Raw genomic sequence first — 20370 nt, forward strand, 5'->3', positions numbered from 1 at the left:
TTCTTAATCAGCAAGACAAAACTACAATTTTCCATAATCGATAATGCAAATATATGGAAACATCAGTAGAAAATATCAAGGGTATTGATGCAGAGAATTGTGGACATTCTAACATCCTTTCCCATGGGAATTGTCGGTAAATGTTAATAACAAGCTATTTCGTACATATTTCAGATATTCTCGACAGGACTGGGTCACAAGTGGAACTTATATACGTACATCAGTTTTGTGAATCTCCACTGAAGATGTTGAAAGAGAATGTTAATATTATTTCATTTAGACATATTAACTAGTATGGTCTCAAGCATATGCTACAGGAAATGAAAAAGAAATAGAGCATTCGAATGAAATTAGTGTTTAATTTCTCTTTGGATACATTCAAAACTCTCACAGTGGATACAATACAGTATACATGATTTATGAGTTCTGTAATGATGTTTTTTTGTTTTTGTTTTTTAATGTAGTACAGTGTACTCCAGTCATAACACACATGATATAACAAAATTCTGGTTACAACAAAGTAAAAATTTGGGCTGCAACATTATCCACTCTGTGCTTTTTTATTGTTTATTTGTTCAGCTATAACAAAATTTCAAAAAAAAAAAAAACTGCCAGTCCCGAGGACTTTGTTATAACGGTAGTCCACTATATGAAATATGGAAGAATTCTTATGCTTTATCATATAATCTTGTAAGACCACATACACATACCAATATACAGTATTATAGATTGCACAAACCTACAAAAACTAGAGAGAATATTACTAATAAAATCTGCAAAACTTGCAAATACCCAAGCAGTTACAAACACTGAGAAAATAATGATACATTTCGAAAAGACTCTTTTTTGTTTCTTCAATTCTTTACCTGGTTTAACTCACCTGCACACAAAATTTGCACCATCTACTTCATTTAGCTTGGTAAGTTCCCCAAGCCACAGCCCACATGGCAAAGAAGAACTATTGCCAAGAAAAATGGGTAGTCCCCCTGTACACTCCATCATATCCAAACTGGGTGTACAGAATATATTTCCCAAAATATACTTCTATCAGCCTTTCAGAAGGTATATGTACGAGTATCATGGCTTATTGCTCTGACTTCATGTGTAAGTCCCTGCATAACTTCTTTGACAGAAAATAAAGAGTACCCACATGCCTTCATAAGTAGTTGATAAAGTACTTTAGATCCTGAGTTTCTTCTTTACCTGAAAACACATAACTGCACTTGTTGTAACCAATTTGTGTATATTTGTATTGCTTCATTCCCAGAAATGATAGACAATATATTTTCTCTGCAAGTATGGTACATCCTGATAAACAGATGATTTTTTTTTCTTCTTTTGGTTCATTGCAAATTACCCTCCCTGCCTTCATTATTTTAATTGAAATAATTCCAGAAAGACAAGAAAGATAATGCACCAGGAAAGTCTGGGACATTTCCCACTTCTTGGCAGTGCAGGTTATTTTGGCAGTTTGGAAAGATAATGTACACACAGGTAAGTCATTTGCTCCATCACAGTAAAAACATATCATGGTGGTCATTCCCATGCAACTGAAATACAGAGTATGTGTTACTTCCCTGAAATTTCAAATGACACACACACACACAAACACAACAATAAGGAAACAATCACATAAGCTGATGGACAAAGAAACTTACAACAATGAGTGTGCTCTTGGGTTTGTCGACATGCCCCACCATGAAGAAACCCAATTCTGAAATGTTATTCCAACATGCAAGTCCTAAACTGATCGCCTCTATAACTAAGACTGTATGTGAAAAAACATGAATAAAAAATATGTTACTCACATCTTGTTAATTTTACACTTGTTCACAGACAAATTGATCATATTTCTTTCAGTCACAATAAAGATAGGCTCATCAGTCAATACCAAGTACTGATTAAAATTATTAGATAATCCCCATCATTCAACATAAAGTAATTGTCTACATCAACACCAAACCACTAAGTATCATATATCATCCCTTCAGTCACTATAGAGTCATTAACATAAGTAATGAAAAATAAAAAGAATCACATCAGTCAATGTGAGGCAAGTTGCACTAGTGTATATCAAAAGCCATTCACATTGTAGAGTATTACTGTAGGACATAAAGTGGAGGTTTCCTGGTGCACGAGAGTCACAATCCATGAATGAAAAAAAAAAAATCCTGCCTCATTCATTCATTCCAAAGAGCAAGCTGCATAACCCTGAAGTGCTCCCTTCCCTCCCCCTCCCCCTACATAAAGTTGAACCCAATGGAAGACCAGCTAGTGCAGCTGCATATAAACATGTGTTATCCAGCCATCTTGTCAGATGCAAAATGAGAGCAAACAGACAATCATTACACATACAAAGATTCTCATAGGTCAATATCACTATGTTTACTCCAGTCAACATCAAAACACATTCAGGTCAGCCAACATCAAAGTCTTCCAAACCAGTATTCAGGAACACTCCCAGCAACCATTCATCTCCTTAGGGGCATACATCTCCCCCGATGTCTGTCTATCTTCTGGCTGAAGTCCTGCGCAAGCTGCAAGTGTTCTCCCATCTTACATAATAGCACAAGATTTGCTCCCTTCCTTGGATGCAGACTGAGCTGGAACCTCCAGTAGGTACTGCTCAGAAAGAAGAGGAAATGTTGTACAATCATTTGGTTATAGGATTTAGACATTCATGAAGGATTTTTTTTTTTCTCACAGAATTTGGAGATGTTAATGGCAAAAGAAAAATCAGGAATGTGATAGACACTGGTAAATATACAGAAGAGATAATACACCCTTACATAAACTTTGGTATTTGAGAAGTACCCTGGGGGTTACTAGCTATATTGCACTTCCGTTATAATACACACAGTTATAATGAAATTCTTGTTACAATGAAATAAACAATCCATTTCCCAAACTTATCATGTACATGTATTCATATACTTCACTATTTGGCTATAACGAAATGTCGACAAAACGAAAGAAAACTGCCAGTCTCGAGGACTTCATTATAATTAGAGTCATCTGCAAATATGAGTTTTTAATAGATGATGGGTCTTTGAATCATCCTATATATTCAAATCTGCACTGTTGAGGAGAATTCACATTGAATGAGTACTAGCTGTCTCATCCAAGCTCAACAGAGGGTTAAAAACTCATGCACACAAAAAGTCACCCCAACCAATTAGGGACAATGAGCAAATATATACATGATCCACCACCAATTACATAAACAAATCAGATAATTTGGGAAAGAGTGAATTTAGGAAGGTCCTCAAACACTCATTGTGTCCCCTCCCGATTGCCCTTGAATTGCAATAAGAGTACCCCCACCTTAGCCAAGGATGGTGATTTCTGGCCTTTCAGAGTGTCAAGCTCCGCCTGTAGCTTGACCGTGTTGACCAGGGCTGGGCGGACTTTAGGTGGATCCTCCACTGGGATGGTCCTGTACAGGGTGGAAGGCATATTGAGGTTATTGGTAATGCAAGCACATACAACGTACCAGCATTGCACGGATTTGCACCTCTTGGTGTGGAACAGTGCTAGCAAAATCTTGTTATAAGGAGCAAAAAACAATTTGTCTGCAACTTATTTTCCTTCCTTTTGACTGTCTGTCTGCCAGAGTTATTACTATATATAATCTACCCCAGAATTTAAGACCAGAATTTACCCCAGAATAGAAGACCCTAATACATTAATTGATATGATGAATACTGAGCTTAGGTCTGTGCAATCCTGGATTTATGCCAACAAATTATCCCTGAATATAGAAAAAACTTATTATATGGTATTCAGTAATTCTTTGAATGTTGTCCCACATGAGATCAAAATAAATGATATATGTTTAACGCAGGTCAATAACGCAAAGTTTTTAGGGCTTTGGATTGATCGAGAATTATCCTGGAAAACTCATATTAATTTCGTAAGTAAAATTTTGTCCAGAAATATTGGAATTTTAAACAAGCTTAAACATTTGTTCCCTGTTTATATTTTGCAGAGTATATATTCTTCTTTAATATCTCCACACTTTAATTATGGAATTTTGGCGTGGGGAAATGCAATCAATTTACTATTAGATTCCCTTCTTTGTATTCAAAAGCGTGCAATAAGAATTATAAACCACGCCGGATATTTTGCTCATACCAACTGTTTTTTTCATCAAAACAGAATTCTGAAAATTCCAGACCTATTTCATTATAATCTTGGAATTTTCATGTATAAACTAACAACTAATGAGTTACCATCCGTTTTTATTCACATGTTCAAAAGAAATCGCTCTATTCATTGCTACCCCACTCGTCAGAGTGACGCTTATCACCTTCCCCGTACTCGCACTAATTTTGCAAAGAAAACAATTATGTTTACTGGACCCAGATACTGGAGTGACCTCCCTCAAGATATTACTTCTTCCTTATCCTTATTCACCTTCAAACGCAAACTAAAACGGCTATTACTTAGTGGATACACACTACCCGGCTCTTAGCAACATTTTTTTTTTTTTTTTATACCCCCAGTCTTTTGTCTTTGTCTGCAGCTCCAAGTTATTTGATGATACCGTTATAGCACTTTTTTTTTTTGTGTGTGTGTGTGTGTGTAAACATGGCGAAATATGTACAGTCTCGTTTAAGCGATACTAAAGTATTCATGTGGTTCGATAGTTCGTTTTTAATACTGATTTTGCACTGGTACAATTTGAGTTGGTCGAGATAAACATGTCCGTTCTCCGTATAATTTCACGCCTATAAACTCGGGAACCTACAGTTTTTACAAGCGTCATTGCTTTTATGTAGGCCCCATCATATTTCTGACATTTATTTGTGATATCCTCAGATGAAAATGACCATTTATATTTGTGTGTAATGTTTGTCTTTTTTTTTTTCTTCAAACATAAGATATGGTTGTATATGTTTTGTACTTTTGTTTTATTGTCAATCATTTTTCTGACATTTATTTGTGATATCCTCAGATGAAAATGACCATTTATATTTGTGTGTAATGTTTGTTTGTCTTTTTTTTTTCTTCAAACATAAGATATGGTTGTATATGTTTTGTACTTTTGTTTTATTGTCAATCATTTTGTAATCCCATCACTGAGAAATGGAAATATGAAATAAACTTGAAACTTGAAACTTGAAAACTTAAGATGAATTACCAACATCAATCAATTCAAATCTGCCTTGAAAATACATGTTTTTACAGTCTAGGCAAATACAAAACTCGGTACGATAGCAATTACACTTGCACATTTCATTACAGTAGTTCCTTTTCTTGATTACATTGGGATATAATACACTTTATGTCATACACTATATAAATGTTGTTAAATTTTATTATCGTTATGTCTTTGGTACTTAAGTCATCAAGGTATTTACAAAAATTAGCAAATCAAATCAAAATACAAACAATGACTGCATCGTTAGGTAAGGTGTTTTCCCTCTCTCACAAACTGCATCACCATCATGACTTTACAGTAAATGCCAATGCATCTGTACAAACCTTCTTGCTTTGATGGCCATCATGAGAACCTGTGCCGCTTCTGTCATCGGAAGCAGCTCGTCCGGGGACAACTTTGGGAGGTCCTGCCTCCCGAGAGCATGCCGGATCTCCATGATCTTCCCTGCCGACTCTATCCGCTGGACGCCAGTCAGGTTGGCCCAGAAGGCATCCCAGGTATTCACCATGCTCCCAACCAGCTGGAAGTAGGAGGGGCGCTTCGGCAGCATGGCCACCTGGACTGGTATGAGGAGAGGTGCCTGGGCGGGGCTGACCCTCTGCCTCCAGAGACCAATGTGGAACTCCTCCACATGCTGGGGTGACTCGATGTAGCTCGGTGAGAGCAGCGCCACAATGCTGTCGGCCGCCTCCAGGCTGTCCAGTCGCTCTTGGTCGCTGGCAAACTGCCACCTCAAGGCCACGTTCGGGGCAAACTCTTTGACGAGGTCACGCAGGTGGTACACAAACTTGATATCTGACTCGTGATAGCTGAAAACCACAGTAGTCGTGCGCTTCTTTGAGCTGGATTGCTCCGGCATGTCCCCAGCATCTGAAGATGCAACTGCACTTCCTTTCTTGTCACTTCCAGCATCTACCGCATCACTCTTTTCTGCTTCTTCCTGTCCATCATCCACCTCAGTTTTCCCCTCCTCACTTGCCTCCTTTTTCTCCTCATTCTCCTGTTCTGCACCTTCTTTCTTTGTCACTGAACTTGTTTCCCCTTCTTCAGCTTTACCTTCCACCTCTGCCTCCACGCCTTTCTCCACCTCATCTGCTTTGTCCTTTCCCTTGGTCTCAGAAGTTTCTTCAATTTGTCCCTTTTCCTGCTTGCCTTCATTACTCTCTTCCTTCTTTCCATCATCTCCGTCTTCGACATCGGTGAGTTTGTCCAGGGTTGGTGGGAATATTTTCTGGCTCTTCAAACTGTCCCGATATTCTGCCATGAATCGGGCATTCCTCACCTCCTCCATCAAGCCTTGGACATTAAATTCTTTTGCCTACAGAGAAAAAAAAAATGCATTTCATGAAAAAAAGTCTCTCTCTATCTCTCTCGGTATTGTGCTTTGGTTACAGTTTGCATTTGGCAATTAAGAATCTGCACACGAACTAGCTCTGCATTCATTCTTTGCACAACAATGTGCATGGATGTGTAGCACATGTGAAAGGCCATGATGCCAGTTTTAGTAATGAATCATTTTCCTTTCACTGTTTAAGACATCTACAACTTGCTCTGACTATTTGATAATACAGAGTTCCATGCTTTCTGAATCGCATGAATAGGCATCAACAAAACATTATAAGTGATATATGTTTATAGACAATGCACATTAAAAGGAATCAACAGGTACATATGATAGGTTGGATGGTCAATTGCAACGCAAAACGTGGCGCCAGCCATTTGTAAAATCTGAATGGTTTCTATCAAAACACCAATTTCAAAGCAGTTTCTGATTCTCTCTGCATGCACACAACTGACACCTCCTTTACATTTGGTTGCATTGATGTAACAGCAAGGATCTTTCTAAAGATTTTCATCTGGTTTCATCAATATTTCGTAAGGTTTTATGTATCAAAACTTCTTACTCCGAGGGGAAAGTTTGAGCACCATTATGGGGACTCCAGTTTAAACTTGCATTTTTTTTGAGCAGATCTGACAAGTGATTGAAGGAGCCCATCTCCAGCCAGGACACAACAGCCGAGCAGATGCTGCTGACCGACTTCTCGTAGACCTGCGGGCGAGCATCCAGCATCGGGATGCAGGATATCTTGGCGAATTCAACCTCCTGACCATCGGCAATGCAGACCGGCACCAGATGCAGATTGTCCTGGAAAGGAGACGAACTTTATCCATGAAATCATTTTTTTATTGCTTTCCCATTCACTAGTCTACATTCCATCTCTACTCTTCAGTCCCTTTTCTTTCCATGCAAGACTTACTCTGATAAGATGAAAAATACATGAGAAGACATGTTTATTCAAATTCATGAAATTCTTCCGTCAAGATGTTTTCATTGCAACTGATTGACAAAATTTACGTCGATGTAGGGCAATTTTTCAATCAGTTGACATAATGTCTTATCTTCTTTCCAGCAAATTCTGGCCAGCAAAATCACCCCCAATCAAAATTGCAACTTCTGTTTTATTAACTACAGTAGTGTAAATCTAAAAGTACATATGTTTCATCATCAATATATCCCTGATTCCTATTTTCATTTTTTTCCACTATCAAAATCTTGTGAAAAAAAAAAAATCAAAACCTATACCCTCATTTACAGTGGACGCCCGTTAAAACGCAGTCCTCCGGACCGGCATTTTCTTTTGTTATATCGAAATTTCACTATAACCGAACAAGAAAACAATACAGAACATAGAGCCAATAATGTTGCGGCCTGAATTTCTATTTCATTGTAACCAGAATTTTGTTATAACTGTGTTCGCTATAACGAGAGTGCACTGTATTCCTTACCCCAGCCAGGTGCTTCATCTGGGCCAGACTGTACTCCTCCATACAGACAGCTGACTTGAGGTACTTGGGAGAAATCAGGGCTATCATGCAGGATGTTCCGTCGATGGAGTGGTACAGGGTGCGCTGCCACTCGTGTCCTGTAAAAAAAAAGTACAAACAAAAGTACAAAGTTAGAAGATAAACGGTTACAATTAGATACATGTGTGTGCTAAACCAGCCACAACCCCCCTACTCAAAACAAACAACGAACTTGCCAATAGCCATAATAACAAACTCAAGATCATTAATTTAGTAGGCATTTATGAAAAGTAAAGCTTATGGAGGTAACGACAATTCCATTTTGGCAATCTCTGTTTGAAGGGGATATAAACAATTATTCTTATCACCTGCCTGGAAATGCCTAACATCTTTGATTTTCAGAAATGACATTTTTTCTATAAAAAAATATATATATATTAACTTTTTGATGCTTTTATAAACTTTGCCTATTTGTATAATACCAATAAACATTGGTCAGAGAGCACTTTCATACATAGAATGAAAAATAAACACCTGAGATGCACAAGAGTTATGTCTGACTTAAATGGAAATATGGTTTAAAAGATAAAAAGATGGCACTAAGCTGAAATTTGGTATACCAATGTGAAGAAATGGTATGTAATATGTGAACTATTTATTATTTTTTTAAACTGTCTAAAACATAACATTGAAATGTACAAGAGCTAGTAAAATTAAAAGTTTTATTTATAGTTATTATGTTATTTCAATGAGGGAAATGAAACATGAATGTTGAAAGAATATATATATACAGTATGTCCCCCCAAAAAAATTATAATCAGATTTTTGCATTGATAACACCAAATGTGAGTAAACTGTCTTAAAGGGGATGGCTAGTAACTGATCAGTGGGAATGCTGGGGGATGATTTTTCCAATCCTTGTGAGATTCATTTAAGAGTACATTATATATCTATTGTTGTGTGAAAATTATTTGTTTCAGAATGGTCTCATATTCAAGTAATGGTCTTGTATTCAAGCGATCGTTAACGGCCCGTTAACAATTGCCCCGTCACTGTACAGGCATGCTAACTTGGAAACATTAAACTGCACATTACTTGAATATGAGACCATTCTGAAGCAAATAATTTTCACACAACAAACAAGGACTGGAACAATCATCCCCATCATTCCCACTGATTCCCACTGATCAGTTACTAGCCATCCCCTTTAAATGCTACTTCAGGGTCATAAAATATAACATCTTAGATCTATTTTGCATAAAACCACATTCAATTTGGTTAAGCAGTCACAGAGAAATGTGGATTGTTGTAAAGCATGTCACGAGTCTGATTCTTCCAAGTTTAGCACTTTGATGTTCTTGTGTGTGAATACAATAGGCAGAACTTGGAGGGAAGAGACTCCTAATATCCTCTAAAAATTCCTCATTTCTCTTTGACCACTGAAGCAAATCGAATGAAGTTTTCTGTAAGATGTGGGCAATGAGTTATAGTTTCATACCCTGAATTTTTATTTAGATTGATTCACTATTTTTAAAGATATCATTGCAGAGGGTACCGTTGTAATTTTTGGGTGGACATACAGTATATATATATATATATATATGCATACATTAATTCATCCATTTATTATTTGAGCCTTTGATCTATACCTACAACAATTAGGGAATTTCTATTACAATAAAAGTAAAATCACAGGCATTTGCATACAAAATTAGAGATGATTTAGACACACATGCATTATGCTGAATAGATTGCTGTATAATAGTGCAATGGCAGATTGACATACAGCATGTGTGTATGTATATATTTACATGTATATGTGTATTGTTAGCATGAGTGCGAAGTAACAGAATAGGCTCATTCATTTCAGTAAAGCTGATACAGCAGCCATACAAAAACAGAGATACATATTGTAGCATGAAGAGCATAAAAGTTTCACTCAACTAATAAAAAAAAAAAACACTGCAAATATAAACAAATATGAATCTCATAGATAAATTGGGCTGAACTTGATGAAATGATAGCAAACATTTTTTATTTTCCGGTGACACACAGAAAAAAAAAAAATCTAAATGGGAAAAATAGAAAGAATGTCCATAGTCCACAGTAGTTTTTCATCTGAAAGTAAATATATCTGACAAAATCAATTTTAACATTGAAAGAAAAAAATATGCTGCAAATATTATGATGAACAGCATCTTGGTCACCTGACTGCTTAAGGCAATATAAAGACAATTAGAGGATAAATTAACATTCAAGCAAAACAGAAATACTAGGAGTGCTCTAATTTCTTGAGTTTTCATTTGACATTTTGCAGACATATTCCACTATTCTAATGACTCAACATTCTGTGCACACAGAAATCCAAGAAAAAGATATTCAAAAGATTCCAAAAATGATGGTAAATGAGACCTGTGCCTTTAAACAGAGAATAAGAATTGTGATTTAATATTTTAGAATCATCAAGGTGATGCAAATGTGGAAGTTGTGTGAAGACAATGGCCATGATTCCACAGATGCAGACACAGATCAGCAAAGACGTCATTTCCAATATGAGACCCTAGAACTGAAGAAAAAGGACTGGACAACAACAACAACAACAACAAATTAATCTGGGCAATGTTCGAGTCTGATATTTGTTAATAGTGCATCAAGGTGAAAACATAATTGTTAATGTCTCCAGAACAGAAATTTCACTGGATGCCCAAAAAGTCATTAGGAATCAATCAATGAGAACACTTATGATAAGAGGTCTTAATCAGCACTTTGAATTGTAGGGCATGCACACTCACAAGACATTCATTCACTTCACGTCACCTATGTAATGAAAGAAGAACATATCCATTATTACACAGACAGCGACATGAACAGGACAAAGGTCAGAGTGGTGGCATGTCACATTGAAACAGAAGGGTACATACACATGTGAAAGCTAGCAAACTTGAGATGTGGCTCTCACCAGTCTTTAGCTCCTGTATATCATAAAAGATCTTCTGGCCCGGGTTAAGACGCTTGAACTTGTTGACGAAGGGCGTGGCCTGGTCGGAGTCAGCGTGGCAGTAGGAGATGAAGATGTCGTAGAGGTTTGGGTCAGTGGTGGCAACTTTGACCACTTTGTCTGTGGCTGTCAGTGATTTGACCAGCTGGCCACAGGCACTGGCTATGTCATTCTCAAGGTCCTCCCTGCATTCACACCATGAGTGACAGTTGTCATGTGTTATTGATGGAAAGAAACAAGATTAGTTTGGTGGAAGCTTGTCAGGACAGTCTTTGCTCAAGTGATGAGGTTGGAAAATTAAGCATGTCTCCTATATTTCTGTTGTTTCTTTTTTTTTGCGGGGGGGGGGGTGGGTGGGTGACATATTACTCCTAACTAGCATGTTTACTTTCAAGACACACACTACCACTAAGTACTAACCCTGCCCATTTACAAATTAGATCTCCTTGCTACAAATGTTTTTGGTATCTGGCTCGATTTGAATTCTAGGTATTCAAACAAATGCAATTCGTGCAACATACAAGAACATGGAGCAATCATAAAAGTAACAAATTATCACAACCATTGTCTATTTACCTCAATCGTTTAAACCCTGCCATCAGTGTGGTCTGTTATTTGGTCCACATGCAATTTAAAGCAGTATATATCCCACAAATAAAATTTAAATGAAAAACAATCATAAAGAAAAAAATATATATATATCCTCTGTGATTTCCAACGGAAGAGCCAAGATGTACTTACAAATTTTAGGCCAAAGTGCAGTTCATTGTATATCGGATATGGTTCACATTTCACACAAAGCATGATTTTCCACAACAAAATAAATGCAATTTGAAAACAAAGTTATGCTCAAACAATGTATCCTCAGCAAAGTGCTTTGTGATAACAAAGAAGTAAATCATCAAAATAATTTTAGAAAGGTGCATAACAGAATGCATACACAAAAAAAAACACACTTTCACATGCAATAACATTAAAAAAAAACTTTTTATCCAATCATCTAAATACAAAAATTGTGTGGAACTGAATCTTCATGAAAGAAACCGCCTATGGAATATTCATAATTTCTCAGGTATAGCAACCAGCATAATCTCATTCACAATAACACGAATATATTGCCACAAGGACATGCTTGCAAAGGGCTTTCGACAATGATTTCAACAAAATTTAACAGCAAACGAAACGACTGCAGTTGCTTTGATTAAAACAAAAGCAGGACATAATGGCGGAACACAAAAACTCTCTACAGAGTCTTTTGTAAATGTGTCCTAAAAGACTTCTGATGGTCCTTTCACTCGTATGATATTACTTTCAAATTAAATAAAACTTTTGCATGAGCAATTCTTTATTCGACGCTAGCAACAAAGCATAACTTTTTCATCGTCAGGTTACATGAAGAATGAGTAGTATACATTTTCATTTCTAAATTGAGCTCCGACTTGACCCTTCAAATTCAACCCTGCCCAGCACAAACACCGGTCTTCATAGATTATGATCTATAAGATCCAGCTTGCTGCTCAACATCTTTTAATATGGGCTAATGGTCCTTGAAGATCATCTCAATGGTCATTGCATGTTACACACACACAGTCAGGTATCGCTAAAATTCCTAAAATGCCAAGTCTGGGTACATCTTTGGCTTAAACTTCGTAGAATTAGGGTAATTTCTTTTAAAAAAGAGTTATAAATTTAAAGTGAAAACATTGTTTTAGTAAGGGTTTGAGAACCCGTCTGGCACCGACTTTTATTCCAGAAGGATCCAGACTAACTCAGTCTCAGGGAAAACTCGACCCTATTTCAGTCAATTTACACGCAGTTCGTGATCGCCATATTCTACTGTACTAATACCAAACAAGGCCTAACTGAACAGACAGGAAAGTGCGTGCTAATCCTGTACAAAACAAATGGACAGCGCGCGGTCCTCAAGCCTATACGCACATCACCTCAGTTGCTGAGACGCGCTGTCTTTGAAGTTTTTGTTGTTGTTTATCAAGCGTCTTTGATTGGTTTTAGCTTGATAGGCGCACACTAATTTTGCATGCACGCCAAAGAGGTTTTTTGATGCGCACGTTGTAACAACTTGGACCATTAGAGTCTACTGCGAGTAGCCAGAACGCGAAGCGCTAGTTTATACAGGCCGCTCCCATACTACAACACTGTACAATCCAGAGGGACAACCAATACAACTCAGCCCGCCGTCAAAGCAAGGCCAACTTATTCCCGAGTCCGAGTTTAGCCTGACCCCGTTCGGGTAAGTTCTGAGACTGAACCTTTTTGGTTAATATTTCGCATTTTCGTCGTTACCCATCGAATATCTTGTTATTACAGCGTTATTCCACACATTTCCTAGGCATACGTTCACATTTGGGAGCGAAATTTGACAACTTTTGCAGGTGTACCAGAACTTTGTTTTGGCTTTAAAGACTGACACACACACATAAAAGGAGGTTGTTAAATTGGAAGCTCACACAGAAATGAATAAACATACAAATGAATGGAAGGAGGAACACAACAAGGTATAATTGATTGCTCTGCACATCTTTTTGGGGAAAAGGCATCGAATGGAATTCCATTACTTGAAATGATAATGATAAGAAAGAGCGGAGACATGTGCAGCTCAAAGCACTAGCACTTGCAGTAGTGATCACTTACATTTTCTTGATTTCTACAACACAAGAAAGAACGGTATTAGGAAGAGACCGGTGTGAGTTGCCATTGTTTTACAATGCTTTCTAGAATTTGGAATTAAAATAAAAAGTGAATCAGAACACTCTTGTTGATGTTTTGAGACACATGAAGACCTGATGATTTGTCACTGTCAAACACATTAAACATTTACTCTACTGTAGACTGAAGTCCCCCCCCCCCCACAATATTATTACACCTATTAAAGCCAATCAGACAAACAACAACTCTGTTGGAAGGAAAGTTTAAATCACTGTCACATAACATGAATTCAAGAATGTTAAACATTCACTATTCATGTGCTCCAACAGTAGTCCCTTTTGATTGCAAAGGCCTGATCAGCACCATCTAAAAGTTTCAAAGCATTTGTGTATATGTGTGTGTATGATCAAACCATACAGTGCAAGTGCCAATAAAACTGTGTGGATGTGACAAAATACTTTGTTCTATTCTATGGGAGATCTGGAAACCAATGTGGCTCGATCATTGCAGACGCTATCTTTAAAAGCTGCCATCAAGTTCTCAAAATTTTAGTTTCATAAGACATTTCAGGCAATTTTAACAGTCTTGGGACAGTCACAAAATACTACAGAATCCTTTCATTTCCTTTAAGGGCTTCAAATGGTCTTCCTTTGTAGGACAAAGAGAGTATACTCATTATGACTTTTCAACAAGCAATGATTAAAGCAACCAAAATATTTCCTATCACACTTATACTGGAACACCGACATTTTTCTCCGGTGGCCTGTTCGGGCCACATATAAAATTTCAAATTTTGGTGGCCATGTAAAAAATATTGGCCCGAAGAAATATGCAAAGGAAAAATAACAATCCATGTGATAGTTGTCCCATTGGACCCTTAAAAGATAGCACTTTTGGAAATATTGTGGCTCAACTTCAAATTTTGGTAGCCCCGGGCCACCAGGCCACTGCTAATGTCTGTCTGTATTGACAAAAGTGTAGGTTACCAATATGCCTGTGGCATCGGCGAACTTCCTGGATATATTCAACAACAAGAAGGTACCATGTACATAATCAGAAATAATTGACACTTCCAAAGCTACAATAATCATTTAAGTATCAAGGGGTATTTACCAATTCGGTTTCGGTACTGGTTTTTTATGGTAATTCTTAACTGGGGGCTTCAAGTATGCCTAACAAAAGATAATTTATGCACTGACATAGCAGCGCACCTGACTCATTGCATAACCCATTGGAAGTGCTTTTGTTCTTCTTTGGAAGCCATAAGTTACAGTGCTTTGAAGTTGGATTTAGCTATAATAGAAATATGTTTGCTATCATTCAGGGTTGGCACAGATGATCACCTTTGTGTGAGATGACAGGAACCTTCACAAAACAGAAAAAAAGTGAGGAAAGATGAATGGAGGAGCTAGGTTGGTAGAGAAACGAAGCTGCTATGATAACACGATTTAGGTACCTGCAGTCTGCATACTGCACGAGGCCCATGTACGTCGGCAGGGACACTGTCTCCACAAAGAACGGAGCCAAGATGTTTCGATGCGCCTGTCTGTTGCAGCAGAGGGCGATGTTGTACTGTTCCATGCAGGCCTCGGACGACAGGTAGCTGGGAGTCAAGACTTAGATAGTTACGGGAATCGGGGAAAGGAGATGGAGTTAACGTTCAGTACACCATTTGATGAAAAATATACCATGCAGCTGGCATATACTGGGTATTTGAAATGCCACGGTATACCAGTTTTCTGCCGGGTAACATAATGCTGGAGTGTGTATAATACAAGCACTCCAGCCTTATGGGTAGCACGAATCATACTCTAGCGATAAAAATATGCTGATTTCCCATAAACTTGATACATAAGAAACCCACTTCATTAGATCATGTCAGTGTGTTCTTGTTCTTATGTAGGCCTCTATATTTCACATTTTCTTGTAATGTGTGCAATTGTGGAAGCTTTTATACAGAGAAAATGAATTGAGTCAAATTGAATTGAACCAAGTTTCTGTTAATTAAATGTAAATGGATTATGTGCTCACTATAGTATATGTTTGTATATTGTAAAAGGGAATATTTTCGCACGACTAATTTTTTTTTTTGCGCTCGGCCGGATAAGAAGAGTTTTGCATGCTTTTAATTCCACAGAAGACATCAACTACTGGAACATATGGCAAGCAAAAATATTTGCATGCTTTTATTTTCGCGCTAGTTTCTGGTCACGCGAAATGTGCAAAAATTTCAACACCATGAAAATTTCCACTTCTGCAGTATCTGTATGTATATGTATATGCGTGTACAAATGTATGCATGCATGTATGTTGTATGTTTGCATATGTACATATCTACACGAATTGATCTAAAAATAAATGTTCTATTGAACTGAATTGAATTTAAGTACAAATGTATGTGAGTATGCACTGAATATACAAGTGTTTTCATCACATGGGGTGTAGAAGCACAATTTTGCTTAACTATGGATTTGTCCCACTTTTGATCATTTTCTGCCTAAGATTATATATTTCTCTGTCATATGCACTCACAGCATCAATAAAGCGAAAAACAAAAATATAATTAATGTGGTTGTTCATGCAAATATGGGGTATCTAGAGCAGCAAAAACAAGCAGGAAACCCTTCTGTAAAAGTGGATATTTTTGCGCAAGTAATTTTTCGCACTCTGCCAAGTATTCAAAACATGAATTTTGTATATGTTTCTAATTCCAGACATTACAAAGTGGTACATATAACAGGCAAAAATATTCACATACTTTTATTTTTGCCCTAGTTTCAGGTTGCACGAAATGGCAAAAATTTCCACACCACAAACAAATTTCCACTTTTACAGCAGTGCAAATGGGTAATGAAGGAGATGAAGCTAAAAGCCTGCATTAAAGCCATGCACATGAGTTCTTGAATTTGGAATAATGTTAAATAGCTGCTAAGAGAGCCATTGAATGCTAAAAGTCAGAAAGCCACAATCCAAGTTGCTTTTATGAGTCCCATCTGAAGGATTAAACAATGAGAATAAAGTTTCTGGCCTATGAACCCGTTGAGGATGAGTCCGAGTATACCCGGGCAGGTGTCTATGGGAAAAGCGTGTTGTAGCAAAATCAAACCATCGTCCACAGGTTAAGAGCACTAGCACTGAGGTCGTGATACTAAATCTGCAGTCCTCAAAACTGGGAATTTGTTATTCTGTCCAGTGAGCAACAATAGATCCTCATTCTTCATAAAACCAAATATAACAAGAGAAACACACCGAAGATTTTTTAGGCATAGTGTGTAAGCTTCTTCGAAAGAAATCTGTCTGTTCTCATAAGTATTTGAGTACGGTGTGGAAAGTTTGAACATTTGAATATGACAAAGTAGACTTTCACAAGCTGAAATAAAAAAATGACAGTTCACACTTCTACTGGTCAAATTTATGGATTAAACATCAGATTATTGATTTATTCATTCTATCGACTGAAAGAAATCCAAAGGAGTTTCATGGCATGTGGTACACTTTCTTTATAAAATAGTGTCATCTTGGTTGCTGGGGCTGTCCTGACACAACTTTATTAAAAGTAAAATAAACACTTCTGAATTTTGAACATTAATGCTCACAGTTCTATGTTCATAAATAATCCACTGCAACCTATGTAAAACTACTCAACAACAACAAATAAATCAATTTCACAACTCAGTGTGATGTAACCCTATCATTCCCATTTCTATCTCATAGTATTGCACTCATAGCTATAATTGTACTTTAATTGTAAGAAGAAAAAAAGATGACAATTCGTAAGTGAGCAATAGCAGCAATCAATAAATCTCCACCAATATAACAAGGGCTGGGTACAGGTAACTTAAAGGAGACACAAGTATAACCAGCACAGGCTGTGATTAACCCGTTGAGGACGGGCTGATTTTGCTATAACACGCATTTCCCATAGACACCTGCCCAAGTATAATGCTCGGGACTCATCCTCAACGGGTTAAAGGAAACAGATTTGTCTCGCAATCCACGAATCACCTGTCAAGACGCGGGCCGACTTGGTCATCAGCTCGTACATCTGGTCCTGCCAGAAAGACTCGGCGTCGAGTTTCTGTCGCGAGTTGTAGATGCGTACGTCCGGCTTCTCTTCCAAGAGGCATGCCTGGATCCTGTCCGCGACCTCCTGGTCCTTCTCGCTGTAGGACAGGTACACATCGTACTCAAGGGTCACCTCCTGGGGGCGTAATTTTTTTTATTTTTATATCAATTAAATGTACATGCAAATTTTACAGATACCGGTATGCCACTGAAATGTTTGACATGTATGTGTTGTACCACACTAGGGTCAAAGACCTTTCTCATGTATTACTTGACAGGTTAATGCCATACAACAAATCCACCTCCCACTGAAGCTTCAACCATGAAGAGACTCAAGATTGTCTACTGTCAGATACATTCTTTATATCATATATATATATATATATATATTATTTAAGTTGTATTCTGCTTTAACTGCATGAAATAAATGAAAATCGACCCAAATAAATCGAGGCTGATTTGGGAAATTCCTCATTGGTTTGGTTTGCCAGCCAAGTCCTAATAGCAATCACTATGAATATAGAGTTTGAGTGCCTGGTTTAATGACTGAAATTCATTCATTCATTCATTCTTTTTATTTCATTCTTCAGATACAAATAGTAAAATATCAAACATTCATATATATACACAATATATACAGGTATAAAAATGATTTTAAAAATATTTCAGCAAACAAATGCAGTAGAACAAACAGAGTACATTATAACAATAAAAAAAAAATGAAATAGGATGTATCAGGAAAAGAATATGAGGCTCGAGAGGTAGATACACCCATTACATATGACATAAAAATAATTACAGCACAAAATTACTCAATGCGTGTTTGTGTGTGAGTGTGTGTGTGTGTGTGTGTATAAGGATGTTTAACCTTTGTCAACAAAAGACATAAATCGTGGAGTACTGCCAGCTTTATGTACACCTTGTATCATATGATCAGTGCGTATGAGTCACCATAAAGATGATGAAAACCAGAAACCAGCTATTTGTTACTAACAAATATTGAGACAGAAACTTCCCTGATAATATCAACATCGTACTCTTGCAAGCATCCTCTGGCTCTTTTTAATAGTTAATGAGAAGTCAAATAAGACACTGACATGTCAACAGACAAGAGTTTCAGTTGTTACAAACAGAGAAAACATAGACCTACAAGGAAACATCCTAATAGGGACTTGAAAACAGTAAAAACAAACAAACAAACAAACAAACAAACAAACTGACAAGCAACTACAGGATGTCTATTAATACATCCTTATCTGTGCTGCTGCATTTCAAATCACATCCATTTTGACCGAAAAAGTCAATTTTGACTTTAAGATTGCAAAGCCTACTGATGCATTTACCTTAACAACATGGTTGACACTATACCAATTGTCAAGTGGCTTGCTGTATGAAAGAATACATGCCTCTACCAGCACTACAGAGTACATATGTTCTCACATGTCACTGGTGGCCAGCTTAGATATCACCTCTCAATGAAAGCACTCTTAATTGTACACTTGTGTTTTCTCACATTTCATATACCTGTAAAACTCAGGTCAATTTTTACATTGACACAAAAGAAATATGCTTTTGTCTAGTCTGCTGTATGAAAACCAGTCAATTTTACCAGACCTCAACTTCCATCATTGAGTGTATGTGTGTCCAGTCAAAAAAAAAAACAACAACAACAATTGAAGGGTCATTAAAAAACAACAACATGAATTTCTTGACTTTGACTTCTTCTTTTTTTTTTTTTTAAGTACTCAAGACCTCAAATATTTCCAGTGACAAGTAATATTTTTTTTTCAACTATATATTGGGGAACAAAGAAATTCACAGAAATGGTAAGAACGACCACTGCAGCTGGGGGACTCAAACCATGGACTAAATGATTATTTATTATCATTATCATTACTAATTTTGGGGGGCAGTAGGTGTTTGTATGTTTGACCACTTCACCTGGAATTCTCCCAACTCTTTATGAGAAAAGTAAAGTTCTTTTATAATGTGCATAGGGTATGGCACTCCTACATATGGGAACAACAGCCTAAGCCTAAGGAGGGACTTGTCAATGGGGGTAAAATGCCTTGCCAAAGGGAACTACTTACAGGCTGGGACTTCAAATATTATATCATTTATATACAAATATTGCATCCATAGATCGGTTTCAATATATACCAGTATGCTGCGGAACTGTGCTATAAAGGGGTAGTACCCTATACTGCAGCCAAATAAAGATAAAGAGGGATCTGAATACAGTCCAACCTCTCCTGGCCCGACATATCGGGACCTGCGCTCGGCCGGATAAGGGATTTGGCCGGATATGGTAGACCCATTGTTAAATACATGCAGATTCCTATCCACTGGTAGCTGCACATGTACACTGTCATTGTACATGTAACCTATTGAAGGTAGCATACATTGAAACTCTTTCTTTGCTATCAGCGCCAAATTATAAGCAGGGTCTTTTTTTTTTCTTAAATGATTTGCTCAATGAACAATTGCCTGTACCATGCCCTGATTTCATAAAAAGTTTCCATGTTCTTGCGGTGATTTGGGGTTAGCAATGTCTGAATGTATGTTACTTAGATGAAAATTACATGTGACTGTATATTAATTATGCTGGGAATAATATGTAATTCATGTGAGTTTGTGTGGGAATTTTGTTTGAGTTTGAAATCCCCCTTTT

General features: G+C 37.2%; 1 protein-coding gene across 1 annotated transcript in view; it reads right to left on the reverse strand.

The window, feature by feature from the left end:
- Nucleotides 1-2305: 2305 nt before the first annotated feature.
- LOC140231844 (uncharacterized) overlaps nucleotides 2306-20370 on the reverse strand; it is a 30192-nt gene continuing 12127 nt past the window's right edge. Inside the window, exons 6-13 of the mRNA XM_072311996.1 lie at nucleotides 17640-17835; nucleotides 15091-15250; nucleotides 10929-11152; nucleotides 7952-8088; nucleotides 7091-7310; nucleotides 5488-6475; nucleotides 3325-3436; nucleotides 2306-2622 (exon numbers count right to left, since the gene is read on the reverse strand). Coding sequence (XP_072168097.1) covers nucleotides 2557-2622; nucleotides 3325-3436; nucleotides 5488-6475; nucleotides 7091-7310; nucleotides 7952-8088; nucleotides 10929-11152; nucleotides 15091-15250; nucleotides 17640-17835 — 2103 coding nt within the window. The 3' untranslated portion in view covers nucleotides 2306-2556. The remainder of the gene's footprint in view (nucleotides 2623-3324; nucleotides 3437-5487; nucleotides 6476-7090; nucleotides 7311-7951; nucleotides 8089-10928; nucleotides 11153-15090; nucleotides 15251-17639; nucleotides 17836-20370) is intronic.

Source organism: Diadema setosum, chromosome 8 (genome assembly GCF_964275005.1).
Source record: "Diadema setosum chromosome 8, eeDiaSeto1, whole genome shotgun sequence".
NCBI classification, from domain to species: domain Eukaryota; kingdom Metazoa; phylum Echinodermata; class Echinoidea; order Diadematoida; family Diadematidae; genus Diadema; species Diadema setosum.